This window comes from Carcharodon carcharias, chromosome 13 (assembly GCF_017639515.1).
Source record: "Carcharodon carcharias isolate sCarCar2 chromosome 13, sCarCar2.pri, whole genome shotgun sequence".
In the NCBI taxonomy this organism is placed as follows: Eukaryota; Metazoa; Chordata; class Chondrichthyes; order Lamniformes; family Lamnidae; genus Carcharodon; species Carcharodon carcharias.
Window position 1 is genome coordinate 30,606,730 of NC_054479.1, and position 19,393 is coordinate 30,626,122.

At 49.8% G+C, this 19,393-nt stretch overlaps 1 protein-coding gene across 2 annotated transcripts in view; it reads right to left on the reverse strand.

The window, feature by feature from the left end:
- Nucleotides 1-826: 826 nt before the first annotated feature.
- LOC121285915 (coiled-coil domain-containing protein 157-like) overlaps nucleotides 827-19,393 on the reverse strand; it is a 49,602-nt gene continuing 31,035 nt past the window's right edge. For both annotated transcript variants that reach the window (XM_041202857.1, XM_041202858.1), the window contains 4 exons: nucleotides 7,220-7,359; nucleotides 6,832-6,926; nucleotides 4,758-4,951; nucleotides 827-2,797 (listed from right to left, as the gene is read on the reverse strand). In XM_041202857.1, the coding sequence (XP_041058791.1) occupies nucleotides 2,715-2,797; nucleotides 4,758-4,951; nucleotides 6,832-6,926; nucleotides 7,220-7,359 (512 nt within the window). In that variant the 3' untranslated portion in view covers nucleotides 827-2,714. The remainder of the gene's footprint in view (nucleotides 2,798-4,757; nucleotides 4,952-6,831; nucleotides 6,927-7,219; nucleotides 7,360-19,393) is intronic.

Sequence of the window (19,393 nt, forward strand, 5' to 3'; positions counted from 1 at the left end):
TGGGGAATTGGCATGTCGAATTATCTGGAGTCAAGTAGGAAAAATCCTAGCCCTTATTTACCCAGATAACATCAGTGAGTAAGGATGACTGGATAATCAATAGCAATGCCCTAAAGTACTACAGACCTGCCTAGTTTGGTTAACTATGGAGTCTTTTCCAATCTCATTAGGCTTGTAATCATGGAGCTAACTCACCTCAAAGACAGCCACTTACCTTCCCCATTCCCAACTAGTCAGTAGATAACTAACAAACCTAATGTGCTTTAGTGTAGTATTATGTCTATTTATTAGAATCTTTTTCAATATAAATGCTATAACTTGAATTTTTTATAGTTATTTTGTTCTTTGTACTGTTTAACTACAATTGTACAAAATTTAATTTATTTTGCAGTGTATTATCGTTTATTTAAATTTTAGACAAGGGCTTTAAGTGAATCAAAAAATATACACCACCTACCATGTTACTTGCATGCTGCAATTTGCTTCAATAATGAGTTTACAATAATGGTTGATCACCATCAAAAGAAGCTGTGTGAAGTTACTTTTTTCACATTTTTCTTTCTCCATCACTAAGTCTTTGTGTTTCATTCTGGTTGACATGTAATCAGTTAATCTTCTGAACTGGTGGGTACAAAACGTATGTTATAAAGTGTCATTCTATAAACTTAATTGTTTAGAAAGATGTTTTAATTTTTTTTTTGAAAAGCACAAATACCATGTTATAACCGTGGTGGAGAGGGGGGAAGATGTGCTGAGGCAATGAGAGCTTTTTGTGGTTAACTGTTGCAAAACTTTTCTGAACTGAAGCTGTTTGAAAGTAATTCAGAAACATGCTTTATTGTGACATTTTCTTTGTAGTTCTTGTTCCAAAAGTCATAAATAAAAAGCCTGTGCCTGATTTTAAAAAATGGCTGATTGTAGTCTTCATTGTACTTCAAACAGGGTTATTTTGTTCTTTTCATAATTTATACAGCAGTTACCAACCCTGTTAACCTCCTTGAGAAAACATATTACTTTCACAAACACCGTTAACTACTTCACTACAAATAGTGAACAGGAAATCTTTCCCCTAAATTATCAACAACTTCCATTGATCGCCATCAAAAGAAGCTGCATTCTCCATCACTAAGTTTGTGTTTCATTCTGGTTGACATGTAATCAGTTAATCTTCTGAACTGGTGGGTACAAAAAGCAAAGTAATTTTCAGAGTGACTTCCATTTTTCCATGCATCTTCTGCATTCTTTCTTGATGCAAATCATAGACCTGATGAGCAGTGCACCTGTACAGCATAGCTGAGGCTCGATCTTGTCATGTGACTCAAGCCTGTATTTTCCTACATCTCTTCACACTAAAGCATTTTATGTTTCATAGTGATAGGATCTAGCTTTTCCTACACAATATACAACACACATCTTACCAACCAATGGAAGGCAAATGATACATTTCACTTGAATGGCAAATGTAATCTCTATTTTGCATATTGTAAAAAAAAACTACCAGTCATTTACACATCTCTACTGTCTCAGCTCAGTAGTCTTGTATTGTCTTCTGGTGCTTAACAAGTACCATTTTTGGAAAGTAGGTTAAGCAGTTGTGTCTCTTTTCCTGTCCGAGGATGAGCATTAATTATGAGAACATATACAGGAAGCTTGTGCTATGTGTACTTGTCTGTTTATCAGTGACTCCTCTGACACCTTTTGCCTCTTAATTAGTCATGTAAATGAAAGAAAGTCTTGCCAAAGGAATGGGCTAATTTGGGATGTTGCCAGCCAAAGGTTAATGCTGATATGGAATGCTGGTAACAGCAGAAGTAGTGAAGGTCATCTCATCCAAGAGACCAGAGTTGGAGGAACTGGGAGTTTGGGGCTGGGGAGATTGTAAGGCTGAAGGAGGTTACATACAAAAATGATGGGCAGGAAAAGGTCAGCTAGTGCATCAAACCTTCCCCACTGAAATCAAAAGGGGCAAGGCCATGAAGGTTGAGAATTATAATTTGAGGTGAGAGTAGAATGGAGGTCAGCAAGGTCAATAGTGAGAGGTGAGCAGGAGCAAGTTGGTGCAGGTGCAAATTTGGAATATAAAGCTAGTCTCAGTTGATGGTAATAATGACAACTATCGTCGATTGTTGTAAAAACCCAGCTGGTTCACTAATGTCCTTTTAGAGAAGGAAATCTGCCATCCTCACCAGGTCTGGCCTATATGTGACTGCAGACCTACAACAATGTGGTTACTACTTAACTGCCCTCTGAAATGGCCTAGCAAACCACTCAGTTCAAGGGGAATTGGTGATGGGCAACAAATGCTGGCCTGCCAGCAATGCCCACATCCCATGAAAGAACAAGGGAAAACAATAAGATACAGTTAGGATGAGGTGAAATTTATGGAGAATGGGAGGCCAGCAGAAGAACACTGGAATAGTTGAGGGAGTTTGAGCAGCAGTTAAAGATGAGATAGGGGTGGAGGCTGGTGATGCTATGCAGGTGGCAGTTTTTGTGATGGACAGTACATGGGGTTGAAATTTCATATCGAGAATTAATAGGATGCTGATGTTACAAACACTTTCGTGTTCACTGTTGGTCAATTAGGTATTGTCTTCTCTGCCTCACCTTGCAGACCAGATACTATTGCTCATCTGTTGTTCAACAACTCCACAGACAACGGCTAGAAAATTGTACTGGTCAGCCAATGAAGAAAGATTTTCGAATTTCCTCCATCACCATCTTTTTTTAACATTCCTGTTTTTCCTTTCTTGAAGGCATGAAAACAGCTGCAGAGGTGTGAACCATTTTGTGAGCCCTAGTCAGCAATAAGAACATACAACCAGTCAGATTTTGCCTTTCCCCAGCGCTAGTTTGGAATGTACGCACTTGTTCAAAAAATAGTTTGAGGTGTGTGTGGGTGGACAAAAATGTTTATTTTTAAATAACTGTAGATGTATTTAAGGGGAGCTAGATGAGCACATGACAGAAAAGAATAAAAGGATGTGTTGACAGGATTAGATGAAGTGGGTCAGGGGAGAGGAGGCTTGTGCGGAGCATAAATGCCATCATGAACCTGTTGAATCAAATGGCCTGTTTCTGTGCTGTAAACAATTTGTACTTTGTAGCACCAATGTTTCTTTCAATGGATTTTGTATAGTGACTTCCTCCGGACAGAACTTTATTGTCTCTGTGCAATTCTGCCAAGTGTACCAGCTACCAGTCACCCCTGATATATAGCATATTACATGGCTTCATAAGTTATATGCATTTCTATGTCCCTGAAAACTTTCTATCCGACACTACTTCTGAAGCGTGCAGGTAGAATTTCTGCAGGTGTTCTTTCAAAGATATGGTGGAAGACAGGAAAATTTTACCTTTTTGATTCCAATAGTTATGTATCTTAGCATAATTAATCATTGATTTGAATCTGATAGTCGTTAAATATCACTACATATTATACATAATTATTTAAGACATCTCTAATTAACAATGCAGCTGTGCCCTTTAATTGATAAACAAAAACCCAATTTTGCCTACACAGGTCATGACAGCCATTTGCCACTGGTTAACAAGTGAAAATTAAACATTAAACATGTTGGATTTAAGTAGTCGCTCACAAGTTGTTTGGACCAAAATCAGTGCAATTTTATATCACGTTGTAAAACATTCAATTTTAGTACTAAATGCAGAATCTAAAGTAAAGTATCATGAGTTTACTGCCTTCTCATTTTAATTAAGTTCAACTCAAATGTTTAATTAGAAAGTGATGTATTTATAAAAACACTTTCCTAGTACCAGACTGTAGAACTTTGACAGATTAATTTGTAGGATGTTTACAGGCTAGTTGGCATTGTATATACTATATTACACTTAAACTATGTATTGGTAAACAGTGTATTCTTCAGTAAACGCCTCATGGTGATTCTAGCACAAGATGCTGATACCAGCCAGCTCTAGATGGCATTGACTAGAAATTGCCACTCTAGATAACTATTACAAATAAAACTCTTCAATTTAGCTTTGATGACCAGTTTCAAAAATGATGTCATGTCAATACAAACAGCCAATTTTACCTATAACTAATGAGTGCTTTAATAAATCAATTGGTTTGTTAACTTGTCTCCTTTAATTGTTCATTTGTTCTTTTAAAATACCTATAAATCAATTGGCTATTATCCTAGTACATTTACCATATACAGTGAATTAGTTAAAATTCCTAAACTAGTTAACGTCAAACTAAATACTACACAATAATTTAATGTCAATATGTTTTTAAGTTCTTGCGATATGCAGAGACCTCCTGTAGACTACTGTTGGTGCAGGGCTAATCTATGGTTTCTCCGTTATCTTTCTGGTTTGTTACTGCACTAAAAGCAATGCTGTGAAGAACAGGGATGAAATGTTCCAGCAATACAGGCGGTAGATTACAATATATGTGGAAGAATCATTTCCTGGTTTTATTTTTTGATGTGATTGTCGTATTTTCAGTGGCATGATAAACAATTACATCAGGATCTGTACTACGGGTAATCCCCCTCTTCCCGGTTCATTTTTTAGCATTTTGTTAAACAGTGATTCCTCCCATTCTGGACTTTTGATCAGAGGGCTTGGTAGTTAAACAGCAAGGTTTGAAAATTGCTAAGTTTAAAACAAAATGTGGTACTGCAGTGCTTCACAGACACAACCTCCATGGGATAGAATGGTTCACAATGCAACCTAAACCTAATGTAATTTTCTATTGTTCTTCCTCATGCTATCAGATATAGCTTTCATACCCGGTAAGGACCCAGCTTTATTCAGTCTTGCATAAACACCAATGGCAGACATTTCTGGTGAATTAAAGACACTTGTTACAGGTTCTTTTATTCGTTCAATAGAAGGTGTTGTCTCCCTTGGCTCACTCCAAGGCCTCTGGTTGGATGTGGGTCTCATATTTGCACCTATGTTTCTTGTGGCTTTCATTATTTCTCTGTAAAGTTGACATGCATAAGGTTGATTTTTGCTATTTTTTTGAATATTGTCAAAAGTCATTCAATGAAGAAAACAGATCCAAAGTTACATTTTAAAACCCTCATTAACTTGTGTTTAAAAACATTTTTCCCCCCCATGATTTGCATTTATCGATATTTATATACTACACAAGTCATGACATCTCACATACACATACTTGAAGAACATATGAGTTCAATGGCCCTTCTTAGTCTTCATCAGAATATACTGATGTAGAAGACTGAAGCCATTTTATTTAGTTCCCACCAAAAACTCAATTTCCCTGGCTTATTGTTTGCTTAGGATGAACCATGCATTGTTTCACCCAAAACAGAGTTTCAAATCCTGTTTCCTGTCTATCGACAGAATCATTTACATCTTCCTCTTCCATTCATAACCCCCACACAGCATGGTGAAACCATTATCCCTATTTTCTTTACTTACTCTGCTCTGTTCCTTAACTTTTCTTGCCATGGGCCTGAGCTACAAACTCAACTCATCCAGAAGTCTGCCATCTGCAGCAGCTCCCACTTGTCCAGCAGCCCTGTCTACCAACATTCCAAATTGAGACTTCTCATTTACAAATTCTTCTTTGGCTTCACTTCTCCGCAACCTGCTCCAGACCCACATTGCAACCATTATCCTTCAGCACTGGCTTCTTGTGATCCAGTACATTTATGGAAATGATACTGAGAGCAGATGTGGATCAATCTGACACCTTTTTAAGGGATCTAGATCAATATCTAATGAGCAAAGGCGAATTGAGGACTAGAGAGATATTAAAACTATTCCTTTTTCAGAGAAGAAGACAGGGGCTGTGCAGGTGGGAAAGGAATGTTTTGTTTATTTAAATATCCCATTCAGCCATTTTTTGATTATAAGGAGGAATCTGTAATAGAATAATTATACATGGATCCTGGATGGAGCAGAGAATGGTGAGCATAAACTCCCATCTCATCTGATCCATCAGAGAACCAAAGCATGATCTCACTATATTGCCTTCAGCTCCTCCATTTGGTTATAAATTCTTCAGGGAAAACAATATAATCTGATCCCAAAATACAATTTTTTCATAAATTACTGGTTGATGTACTCATTTCCAATGTTTTCCATAACTTTTAACACTTAGTTTCATAAGAACTCTTACAATCACAATGCCCGCTCTTTATTACTCTCATCGTGGTTTTGTTCAGATAATTGTAATTTTTCAGATGTTTACAGACATTTGCAGATTTACTGAAGGTCACTGTATAGTTTGATCAAATATTTTGCGGAAGAGCTACGTTGGGTTCAGTGACATGGGTGTGAGTAAAAGGGCCCAATGTTTAAGAGTGACTCATCGTGGTTTTGTTCAGATAATTGTAATTTTTCAGATGTTTACAGACATTTGCAGATTTACTGAAGGTCACTGTATAGTTTGATCAAATATTTTGCGGAAGAGCTACGTTGGGTTCAGTGACATGGGTGTGAGTAAAAGGGCCCAATGTTTAAGAGTGACGCAATTTGTTTATCTTTCACCATAAAAAAAAATTCTCCACCGTATTTCAGATAAACAGACTTCAACACTGGAGGACAAACCAAATGCAATTTTCACATTCAAGCCATCCCTCGCTAAGCACAAATGGCTAATAATCTCTATTGGACATTTTATATATGACTACTCATGCTACTTTTCTAGTATTCATATATATGCAAACCTCATTTTTAAATTGGTTAGCAACATTACCATTTTTCTAGTAGTTGGGGTTAATTGAGTAATGTTGAGAGTCAAATCCTACTCTGGACTGATACTGATGAATTAAAAGCCACCTTCTTTCCACCCCACCCCGCCACTGGAAATATTGGACAAGCGTCTCTTACGCTATATTATGCTCGTTCCTTCCCACGTTGCCATCAGGTTTTAGTTCATCTTCTGACAGCCCTGAGGATGACCAAAGCTTTGTCTGAGGAATGATCTAAAACAAAGAGAAAAAAAGTAGTGTATAACAACTTTTTGTTGTGCAAATCATGTCACATGAACTACAAATATTACCAGTATCATGCCAGACATGTTTCTGCTCGAAAAAAAGATTGCCTTTGACAGTACAGCACCATTTCAAAACAGCAGATGGTTTTCCTGCAGTTAGGCTCTGCTGATTGTTTGAATACCTTCAGCTACAATACTTAATGAGATTGAATTAAGAAACCAGGCAGAAGAAAGGGAAAAGGGCCTGAAGGGTTTAGCCATTTAATTTCTACTAAATCTCACCTTTAAAGTTCCTTGTTGCATAGTTTCCTGCAACTTTGTGAGGGTGCTTCTCAATCGCGAATTCTCCTCTTCTAGAATACTGATACGCAAGCTGTTTGCTAGTAACTGTTTCTCCATGTCCTGTGCAATATCACCTGTACCTATGAGCGTCAATACATAACAAATAAATTGCACTAATACTCTAAAGCGTAAGTGAAAATTCCCTTATGGCAAAGATAACTTACATGATCAATCTACATGTTTCACTTTCTTCCTCTTTCCATTATTTACCCCTTCATTGTCTTGAAGACGCCAATTCCCTTAGTGGTGTAGTTACACTGGTAGCAGTCACTCTCCAATACCTTGTCCAATTGTATACTTCAAAATCTGAGCTTTGATCCTGAGTGTCAATAGGATATCCAATTGTGCAGGACATAACAGTATTGAGCCTGATCCTTTCTTCAAACACATCTAAGACACATTCTGAAAAGGAGTGTGAACCCTGCCCTTGGGGTATTTAGATTGTGGTACCCCACCTGTCCACATCTGCTACCTAATCAGATCATCAAACTTCATGATCTATATAGCTCTGAGATTGAGACACTGGGAGAATACATGATTTATTTTAAGAAAAACTGTTCTTCTCGAGCATTTTTTAAAAATTAAATCTAGCGATATGGGTCTTGCTAGCATAGCCAGCATGCATTGCTCATCGCTATTTTCCCTCGAGAAAGTGATGACTGACTGCAGCAGTTCAAGCAGTCAGTTTATGTGGTGAAAATACTCCTAGAATGCTGTTAGATGGGGAGTTCCAAGAATTTTACACAGTGACCATGAAGGACTGGCTATATTTATGTCTAAGTCAAGTTGTCATCTGGCTTTAAGGTAATGGTGTTTCTATGTGCCTGCTGCTCTTTCCCTTTTAGCTTGTAACTCTTTTGAGTACAAACATGTTTCCATCTGTTCCTATTCAGATGAAATTACATTGTTTCATAGTTTGCCATTGTGAGATTTGAACTCTTGATAATCTTTTAAATGAAAACCAAATCAACAAAATTGGGATAAATCAGGCACAGCCCCTAATTCAGGTCAGCTGTAAAACCAAGAACAAAGTTTAAAGGAAACTTACAAACTTTAAATCAAAATGTGATTAAAGGGGTCAACAAAACACCCCAGTCCCCGCGGTGCCCACCGAGCACGGAAGGCCTCGAGAGTGCCAGCAGACACCGCGTGCTCCTTCTCCAGGGACATCCGGCAGCGAACGTAGCCACGGAAGAGGGACAAACAATCGGGCGGGACTCCCCCGTCGATTGCCCGCTGCCTGGACCTGTTAATGGCCAACTTGGCCAGGCCCAGGAGCAGGTTCACGAGGAGGTCCTCCTCCTTCCCGACCCCCTTCCGCACCAGGTGCCCATAGATCAAGAGCGTGGGGCTGAAGTGCAAACAAAACATCAATAAAAGGTTTTTCAAATAACTAAAAAGGGAGTGCAGCCTACAACACCCTATGTATACATGGTCCACGGACTCCACAAGACTGCAAAAAGGGCATGTGTCCTGAGAGTCCGTGAACCTATGCATCCTCTTATTATAAGGGACTGCTGCATGCAACACCCTCCAACCCAGGTCCCCGATAGAAAGGGGGAGGACACCTCCGTAGAGGGCCTCCCATCGGGGGCCTCCGCCGCCGGACGGCAACAAGGCACGCCAGGGCGTGTCCGGTCGACGGACAAGGGCGAGAAAATGGAAGGTGTGCAGCAGCAGTCCGTACAAAAAGCCCCTCTTTGCCGTGCCAAAAGGCACAGAGGGCATGTCCCCGAGGCGGCTCATATTGCGGGGCACCAGCACCCGAGGGAGGGTTCGGGGCTTGGGGCCAATGTGGAATTCCGTCCGAACAGGGGAACGCTCAGACGGAAGACCACCGCGCACCTGGGCCACCACAAGACCCAAAATAACGTCAGGTCTGAGCACGACCGTTCTCAGGTCTTGGATGGCATCGGCTGCGACCTGGACACTCACAGATGCGCGTCGCGCCAACTCCTGCGGGAGCATCCAGCCCAGTCCTCTGCCACCCAGCACGTCCCCGATCCTGGTCACCCCTGCGGCCACAGCCCTCCTCTCCGCCAACCACTGAAAAAGACGGAGGGGCAGATTCCTGAGCAGCGGCTCTCTGACGATAGCTGCTACTCCTGACGGGGGAGAGCTGCGTCGCGAGGCGACCACTTTCCAGACTTTGATCAGGTCCTGGTAAAAGACGGGCAACGCCTGCAAGGAGCCACCGAGGCCCATCTGTTCTATAAACAGGAGCTGCACGTCATAATTCAGGCCGTGCACCTGACGGAAGAAATACGTCATCAGGGCACACCATCTAGGAGGAGGCTCGACGTAGAGGTATCGCTGCAGGGTCTGAAGGCGGAAAGTCGCCACCTGTGTGCGTAGGCACACTAGCGCCTGACCACCCTCCCTAAGCGGGAGACTCAGAACCTCGGCAGCGACCCAGTGCAATCTTTTGTCCCAGAAGAAGTCGACTAACAATCTCTGGATTCTTGTGACAAAGTCCGGGGGAGGGGTCAAAGTGACCAGTCGCTACCACAACATGGCGGCGATCAGCTGGTTTATGACCAGAACTCGACCTCGGTAAGATAGCACTCAGAGCAGTCCTGTCCAGCGCCACAGGCGAGCGGTGACTTTCGTCTCCAGTTCCTGCCAGTTTGCCGGCCAGGATTCCTCAGCGGGGCAGAGATGGACCCCCAGGTAGAGGAGGCTGGTCCTGCTCCAGGTGAAAGGCCTGAGCTCCTCGGGTAGGGGATCCATCTGCCACTGACCGACCAGGAGTCCAGAACATTTACCCCAGTTGATCCTGGCAGAAGAAGCGGCAGAGTAGACCTCCTGGCACTCGCGCATCCTCTGCAGGTCAGCCGGGTCACTAAACATAAGGAGCACGTCATCGGCGTAAGCCGAAAGGACCCCCCCGATGCCCGGCCCGCGCAGAACCAATCCCGACAACCTCCTCCGCAAGAGGCGCAGGAAAGGCTCCACGCAAATAGAATACAACTGGCCAGACAGGGGGCAGCCCTGACGTACCCCGCTCCCAAAGCGAAGGGGCGCCGTCAGGGACCCGTTAACCTTCACTAGACACTCCGCGGCGGTGTACAGAAGTCGGATCCGGGTGACAAAATGCGTCCCGAACCCGAAAGCTCGCAGAGTTCAGAGTAAGTATTCGTGATCTACCCTGTCGAACGCCTTCTCCTGATCGAGAGACAGGAAGGCGCTCGACAGACCAGCCCTCTGGGAATGGTGGATGATGTCCCGGACCAGATGGATGTTATCATAAATGGTTCGGTCCGGGATGGTGTAGGACTGGTCAGGGTGGATCATGTGGTCCAGCACGGTGCCGAGCCGAGAAGACATGGCTCGGGCAAAGATTTTGTAGTCCGTGCTGAGGAGGGAGACCGGGCGCCAGTTTTTAAGAAGGCGGAGATCCCCCTTCTTCGGCAGCAGGGCAATCACGGCCCTGTGCCACGAAAGGGGCATCTCCCCGGTAGCAATGCTCTCCCCCAGGACCCCCGCGAAGTCACTCCCCAAGACGTCCCAGAACGCCCTGAAGAACTCCACGGTCAGCCCGTCTAGTCCCGGGGTTTTGCCCCTAGAAAGACCGTCGAGTGCGCCGGTCAGCTCCCCCAGACTTATAGGGGAGTCGAGCTTTCCGGCGCACTCCGGGCCGACCTGCGGCAGGTCCTCCCACAAAACTCTGCAAGCTTCCTCACTGGACGGATCCGGAGAGAACAGGGCAGTGTAGTAATCTCGGGCGATGGCCCTGATGCCCTCCGGATCCGAGACAAGGGATCCGTCGTCGGCCAGCAGCGTAAAGAGCTGCTTACGGACCCTGTGCCTTTTTTCCAGTGAGTAGAAGGGGGAGCCGCGGTCCATCTCCTTGAGGAACCGGATCCGCGACCTCACGAACGCGCCCCGAGACCCGACCAGTTGCAGGTCCCGCAGCGCGCCCTTCTTCTCATCGTACACCGACCGCAGGGCCGGGTCCGCGTCGGGCTGACGGAGACGTGCCTCCAGGTCGAGCACCTCCTTCTCCAACTCCTCGACCCTGGATTTGCGTCTCTTTGTCGACCCCTTCGCGTACTCTTGACAGAAAACTCGGACGTGAGTCTTGCCCACGTCCCACCATAGCCTCAAGGAGGGGAAGCCTCCCCGCTTCCTTCTCCAGCCGGCCCAGAAGCGACGGAACGAGTCCAGGAACCGCTGGTCTTCCAACAACAGGTTATTAAAATGCCAGTACGCGGACCCCGTCCGAGCGCAGAACGAAGTGAGCTCCGCCCACACCAGACGGTGGTCCGTGCACGGAACCTGCTGTATAGAAGCAGCCGGAACGCAGGACACGTACGCCTTCGAAACGTAAAGGCGGTCGAGTCTGGACGCTCCGACTCCAGGTGACACAAAGGTGAACACGCTGGAGTCAGGATGGAGATTTCGCCAGACGTCCACTAAGTCGAAGGACCTGACCAGGTCCCGCAACTTACTCACACCTCGCGTGCAGTGCGGGGTACCGTGACGGTCCCGGACCCCGAGGGTGCAATTGAAATCCCCCCCGAGGACGATGCACTCGCCAGCGTCGATGGAGCCGAGATGAGTGGACACTTCTTCAAAGAAGCTTGCTTGCTGCTGCGTGCCCAGGGGAGCGTACACATTCACAAAGTTTCTTGCAGGAAGCACAACGCATACTTCCCGTCCCTGAGGACCGAGAAGTTCTGGAACCTGCGCTGTGCGCCCCTGCTGCCGCGGATGTTAAGGCTGGCTATAGTCGTCTTCATTGTCAAAGGTACATCAAACCTTCACCTTAGGTCATTAAAAAGAAGAAGAGGACTTTTTAGTCCTTCCTCTCCTTCAGGAGCCCAGCGAGAAACGTTTGGACCCTCCGCCGCGCGTTCCTATCCAACTCGGGAGACTTGAGAGCCTCGCGAGTGGACCAGAACACCAGTGGAAAAGAATGCCACCGGTCCAAGGCCAACTGAACCCTGTCTCGGCGACCGCGATGACTCGCCAAAAAGTCCCGGAGTTCTCTTGGAGGGATGAGGGGGGAGTCAGTGGAGGGCACCAGGGGATCCACCGCCTCGCTTGAGAGCGACTCAGCATAATCTCCAGCGCTCACCACGGACACCCCGTCCTCCTCCAGGTCGTCACCTCCAGCTTCCGACCCCTCCCCCGCATTGAGTACGGGGGCTGATTCGGAGCTGCCAGCTGGCCCCACTTGTACCTCGATCCCACCCCCAGGATCAAGGCCAGAGGGGTCCTCTCTGGTCTCCTCTAAAGGTTTTGGGTCAGAGGGCAGCGGCAGTTCTGATGCCCGCTCTCCTCCCGGCACCGGGTCGTCCGGGGAGCTCAGGACAAGCTCCTGACCTAAAACTAGGACGCCCGGTGCTAAGGTTTGGGAGGGAGCGGGAAGGCCCTCCTTTTCGCCGCCACCCAATGACCCGTTAACATTTGTTAAATTTTGAAAGCTACAGTCCCCCGACGAGCCAGAAGGTACCTCGGGGGTATCGAGGGTTCCTGAGTTGGGCACCACCTCAAGGGAGGTGCCTTCAGGGACCCCCGAGGGGCCCTGTTCAGGGGACTGCAGCAGGTTGACGGAGGTAACAGTGGTGGGAGTCGGTGCAGGGGTTTTGAGTTCCCCCAGAGGACAGGGCAAGATTTTACTTGGTGGAGACGCCACCACCTCTTCATCGGGGGAAGGGACACACCCAACTTCTTCAGTTTGGGCATCACCCACCTCCTCCTCCGAAGCGTGACGTCTCTTCCGGGTCAGGCTGGGGGCTAGGGAGACCTCCATTTCCGAGGCCCCCTCCTCCTTGTCCAGCCCTCCCGGACACTCCACCCTCTGGGTTTTGGATGTTTGATTCCCCGGCTCGGGGTCCCGTGTCTTTTCCCCGCCGGCCCCGGGAGCACGCGCAGGGACGACGCCGGGCCCAGCACTCGGCGCCTTAGCGCCCACGGACCCGGGAGCACATGCGGACACGACGCCGGGGCCGGATGATGTTTTTTCCCCCGAGCCAGTGCCTGCAGGTGTTTGGGGGTTTTGGGGCGTTTCAGGGGCCGCCTCCAGGTTGCGGGTCTTCCTCCGCGCCTTCTTACCCCTGGTAAGCTCTCCCCCCGCCTCACCGGCAGCCGAGATGGCAGCTGCTGCCGGGGTCGCTTCCCCTTGCGGGGAGGGAGATGGAGTGGTGGCGGGGGGAGGAGGGGCGGTGCCAGCCGCGGCCGCTTGGGTGGGGCTCGTGGCCTTGGAGGCGGGGCAGTTCTTTCTTACGTGCCCCGCCTCCTTACAGGCATGGCACCGCACGCCCTCCGCGGTCCAGAAGACCCGATAGGCGGTCACCTCAAAATTAACCGAGAAGGCCCCCTCCAGGCACTCCTCCCGGGCCAAGCGGACAAATACCTGGCGCCGGAAGGAGTACACATGGGGGAGGTCTGAGTCTTTGAGGCCGAGCGGGATTGGTGCAATTCTGTTGCTGCTTCAGGACAGGAAGGCCAGGAGGCCAGGACTGTGTCTGGAAACAACATCCTAGGTGGGTGTCCAACCTTATTGTTTGTGTAAGGTGGGGGCAATAAAGGACTGTGTTTTTTAGGTGGGGGAGGAGGAGCTCACTGGACAGAAAGGGCGGGACGTTCGAAATAATAATTCTCTGGGCGGTGGCCTCAAGGGGATCCACCGCCAGAAAAGTCCCGCCCACAGTGCGTCCTTTTTGCAGGGCGAGGTGCACCGCCCGCTCGGACCTCAAGAAGAATATGGCCTTCCCCATACATTTTAGAGGCTGCGACAATGGCTGAGGGGCCGACGACCCCAGCCATAGCCTTAACGCAGGCCTCTACTGTCATTTCAGGGTGAGCATAGCTCTTTACCCCGAGGGCCCTGGTGAGGAGGCGGAATGGTGACAGGGCAGCAGGAGCAGCTGGAGCCGCAGAAGCAGCCACCCCCACATAGGTTTTCTTTTGAGGCCCTGTCACCGGTGACAAAACCGCCTCCACATTAGTCCTCGAGGGCCCGGCCACAGGCGATGGTGAACTGGCCTTAGGGCCAGAGCCACGCCCACCCTGGGAAGGATTGGCCATTTTTAAAAAAAATATATATATTATATATATATTTTTTTTAAATATATATTCCTCCCTAGGGAGGGAAGGGGGTGGGGGAGAGAGGTGGAAATAACCTCCCCTCTTTTAGACAGGAGAGGAGAGGAGGGAGAGGAGTAAAGGACAGGGAGGCACAGGAGGGAAAGGGGTAAATGTCCAGTTGGGTGTCCTCGATGGTGGATGGATGGTGGGTGGGGGCCTGATGATCTTCTTGCAGGGGGAGGCGATGTCTTCACCAGCCACCGCTGGCCTTACTGGGAAAGGGCTGTGGGGGATGAGGGGGTTAGCAGAAAGGTGGTTTTAACCACACACACACACACCCACACACCCCCCCTCTCTTCCTTCCCCAAACCTTCCTGCAGTCTTCTTTCCTCCCCCTAAAAAACACAGTCCTTTATTGCCCCCACCTTACACAAACAATAATGTTGGACACCCACCTAGGATGTTGTTTCCAGACACAGTCCTGGCCTCCTGGCCTTCCTGTCCTGAAGCAGCAACAGAAGCTGTTCTTCTTCTCTCCCTCTCTCTCCTTTTGCTCCACAGGGGCAGGGGCAGCAGCAGCAGCACACAGCAGAAGCAACCCCAAAAGCAGCAGCAGAAACAGTTGAAACACTGAGGAGCAGCAACACCAACACCAACACCTTCTCTCCTCAGTATCAGGAAACAAACTGAATCCACAATTGCCTCCACGAGATCGTTAAGAAGATGAACTCGTGATAATCTTTTAAATGAAAACCAAATCAACAAAATTGGGATAAATCAGGCACAGCCCCTAATTCAGGTCAGCTGTAAAACCAAGAACAAAGTTTAAAGGAAACTTACAAACTTTAAATCAAAATGTGATTAAAGGGGTCAACAAAACACCCCAGTCCCCGCGGTGCCCACCGAGCACGGAAGGCCTCGAGAGTGCCAGCAGACACCGCGTGCTCCTTCTCCAGGGACATCCGGCAGCGAACGTAGCCGCGGAAGAGGGACAATCGGGCGGGACTCCCCCGTCGATCGCCCGCTGCCTGGACCTGTTAATTGCCAACTTGGCCAGGCCCAGGAGCAGGTTCACGAGGAGGTCCTCCTCCTTCCCGACCCCCTTCCGCACCGGGTGCCCATAGATCAGGAGCGTGAGGCTGAAGTGCAAACAAAACATCAATAAAAGGTTTTTCAAATAACTAAAAAGGGAGTGCAGCCTACAACACCCTATGTATACATGGTCCACGGACTCCACAAGACCGCAAAAAGGGCACGTGTCCTGAGAGTCCGTGAACCTATGCATCCTCTTATTATAAGGGACTGCTGCATGCAACACCCTCCAACCCAGGTCCCCGATAGAAAGGGGGAGGACACCTCCGTAGAGGGCCTCCGCCGCCGGACGGCAACAAGGCACGCCAGGGCGTGTCCAGTCGACGGACAATGCGAGAAAATGGAAGGTGTGCAGCAGCAGTCCGTACAAAAAGCCCCTCTTTGCCGTGCCAAAAGGCACAGAGGGCATGTCCCCGAGGCGGCTCATATTGCGGGGCACCAGCACCTGAGGGAGGGTTCGGGGCTTGGGGCCAATGTGGAATTCCGTCCGAACAGGGGAACGCTCAGACGGAAGACCACCGCGCACCTGGGCCACCTCAAGACCCAAAATAACGTCGGGTCCGAGCACGACCGTTCTCAGGTCTTGGATGACATCGGCTGCGACCTGGACACTCACAGACTCGCGTCGCGCCAACTCCTGCGGGAGCATCCAGCCCAGTCCTCCGCCACCCAGCACGTCCCCGATCCTGGTCACCCCTGCGGCCACAGCCCTCCTCTCCGCCAACCACTGAAAAGGACGGAGTGGCGGATTCCTGAGCAGCGGCTCTCTGACGATAGCCGCTACTCCTGACGGGGGAGAGCTGCGTCGCGAGGCGACCACTTTCCAGACTTTGATCAGGTCCTGGTAAAAGACGGGCAACGCCTGCAAGGAGCCACCGAGGCCCAGCTGTTCTATAAACAGGAGCTGCACGTCATAATTCAGGCCGTGCACCTGACGGAAGAAATACGTCATCAGGGCACACCATCTAGGAGGAGGCTCAACGTAGAGGTATCGCTGCAGGGTCTGAAGGCGGAAAGTCGCCACCTGTGTGCGTAGGCACACTAGCGCCTGACCACCCTCCCTAAGCGGGAGACTCAGAACCTCGGCAGCGACCCAGTGCAATCTTTTGTCCCAGAAGAAGTCGACTAACAATCTCTGGATTCTTGTGACAAAGTCCGGGGGAGGGGTCAAAGTGACCAGCCGATACCACAACATGGCGGCGATCAGCTGGTTTATGACCAGAACTCGACCTCGGTAAGATAGCACTCAGAGCAGTCCTGTCCAGCGCCGCAGGCGAGCGGTGACTTTCGTCTCCAGTTCCTGCCAGTTTGCCGGCCAGGATTCCTCAGCGGGGCAGAGATGGACCCCCAGGTAGAGGAGGCTGGTCCTGCTCCAGGTGAAAGGCCTGAGCTCCTCGGGTAGGGGATCCATCTGCCACTGACCGACCAGGAGTCCAGAACATTTACCCCAGTTGATCCTGGCAGAAGAAGCGGCAGAGTAGACCTCCTGGCACTCGCGCATCCTCCGCAGGTCAGCCGGGTCACTAAACATAAGGAGCACGTCATCGGCGTAAGCCGAAAGGACCACCCCGATGCCCAGCCCACGCAGAACCAATCCCGACAACCTCCTCCGCAAGAGGCGCAGGAAAGGCTCCACGCAAATAGAATACAACTGGCCAGACAGGGGGCAGCCCTGACGTACCCCTCTCCCAAAGCGAAGGGGCGCCGTCAGGGACCCGTTAACCTTCACTAGACACTCCGCGGCGGTGTACAGAAGTCGGATCCGGGCGACAAAATGCGTCCCGAACCCGAAAGCTCGCAGAGTTCCGAGTAAGTAGTCGTGATCCACCCTGTCGAACGCCTTCTCCTGATCGAGAGACAGGAAGGCGCTCGACAGACCAGCCCTCTGGGAATGGTGGATGATGTCCCGGACCAGATGGATGTTATCATAAATGGTTCGGTCTGGGACGGTGTAGGACTGGTCAGGGTGGATCATGTGGTCCAGCACGGTGCCGAGCCAAGAAGACATGGCTCGGGCGAAGATTTTGTAGTCCGTGCTGAGGAGGGAGACCGGGCGCCAGTTTTTAAGAAGGCGGAGATCCCCCTTCTTCGGCAGCAGGGCAATCACGGCCCTGCGCCACGAAAGGGGCATCTCCCCGGTAGCAATGCTCTCCCCCAGGACCCCCGCGAAGTCGCTCCCCAAGATGTCCCAGAATGCCCTGAAGAACTCCACGGTCAGGCTGTCTAGTCCCGGGGTTTTGCCCCTAGAAAGACCGTCGAGTGCGCCGGTCAGCTCCCCCAGACTTATAGGGGAGTCGAGCTTTCCGGCGCACTCCGGGCCGACCTGCGGCAGGTCCTCCCACAAAACTCTGCAAGCTTCCTCACTGGACGGATCCGGAGAGAACAGGGCAGTGTAGTAATCTCGGGCGATGGCCCTGATGCCCTCCGGATCCGAGACAAGGGATCCGTCGTCGGCCAGCAGCGTAAAGAGCTGCTTACGGACCCCGTGCCTTTTTTCCAGTGAGTAGAAGAAGGGAGAGCCATGGTCCATCTCCTTAAGGAAACAGATCCGCGACCTCACGAACGCGCCCCGAGACCCGACCAGTTGCAGGTCCCGCAGCGCGCCCTTCTTCTCATCGTACACCGACCGCAGGGCCGGGTCCGCGTCGGGCTGACGGAGACGTGCCTCCAGGTCGAGCACCTCCTTCTCCAACTCCTCGACCCTGGATTTGCGTCTCTTTGTCGACCCCTTCGCGTACTCTTGACAGAAAACTCGGACGTGAGTCTTGCCCACGTCCCACCATAGCCTCAAGGAGGGGAAGCCTCCCCGTTTCCTTCTCCAGCCGGCCCAGAAGCGACGGAACGAGTCCAGGAACCGCTGGTCTTCCAACAACAGGTTATTAAAATGCCAGTACGCGGACCCCGTCCGAGCGCAGAACGAAGTGAGCTCCGCCCACACCAGACGGTGGTCCGTGCACGGAACCTGCTGTATAGAAGCAGCCGGAACGCAGGACACGTACGCCTTCGAAACGTAAAGGCGGTCGAGTCTGGACGCTCCGACTCCAGGTGACACAAAGGTGAACACGCTGGAGTCAGGATGGAGATTTCGCCAGACGTCCACTAAGTCGAAGGACCTGACCAGGTCCCGCAACTTACTCACACCTCGCGTGCAGTGCGGGGTACCGTGACGGTCCCGGACCCCGAGGGTGCAATTGAAATCCCCCCCGAGGACGATGCACTCGCCAGCGTCGATGGAGCCGAGATGAGTGGACACTTCTTCAAAGAAGCTCGCTTGCTGCTGCGTGCCCAGGGGAGCGTACACATTCACAAAGTGAAGCACCGCCCCCCCCAGACGCACAGTCAGGTGCAGCAACCGGCCTGGCACCGGCTCCTTGACCCCCAAGATCTCCGGCTGAAAATGCGGGGCCAACAAGATAGCCACCCCGCCAGAATTGGAGGCTAGGTGACTCATGTAGACCCCCCCTCGCCACTCCAGGAGCCATGTGGCTTCGTCTCCCGGAACGGTATGGGTTTCTTGCAGGAAGCACAACGCATACTTCCCGTCCCTGAGGACCGAGAAGTTCTGGAACCTGCGCTGTGCGGCCCTGCTGCCACGGATTGAGGCTGGCTATAGTCGTCTTCGTTGTCAAAGGTACATCAAACCTTCACCTTAAGTCATTAAAAAGAAGAAGAGGACTTTTTAGTCCTTCCTCTCCTTCAGGAGCCCAGCGAGAAACGTTTGGACCCTCCGCCGCGCGTTCCTATCCAACTCAGTAGACTTGAGAGCCTCGCGAGTGGACCAGAACACCAGCGGAAAAGAATGCCACCGGTCCAAGGCCAACTGAACCCTGTCTCGGCGACCGTGATGACTCGCCAAAAAGTCCCGGAGTTCCCTTGGGGGGATGAGGGGGGAGTCAGTGGAGGGCACCAGGGGATCCACCGCCTCGCTTGAGAGCGACTCAGCGTAATCTCCAGCACTCACCACGGACACCCCGTCCTCCTCCAGGT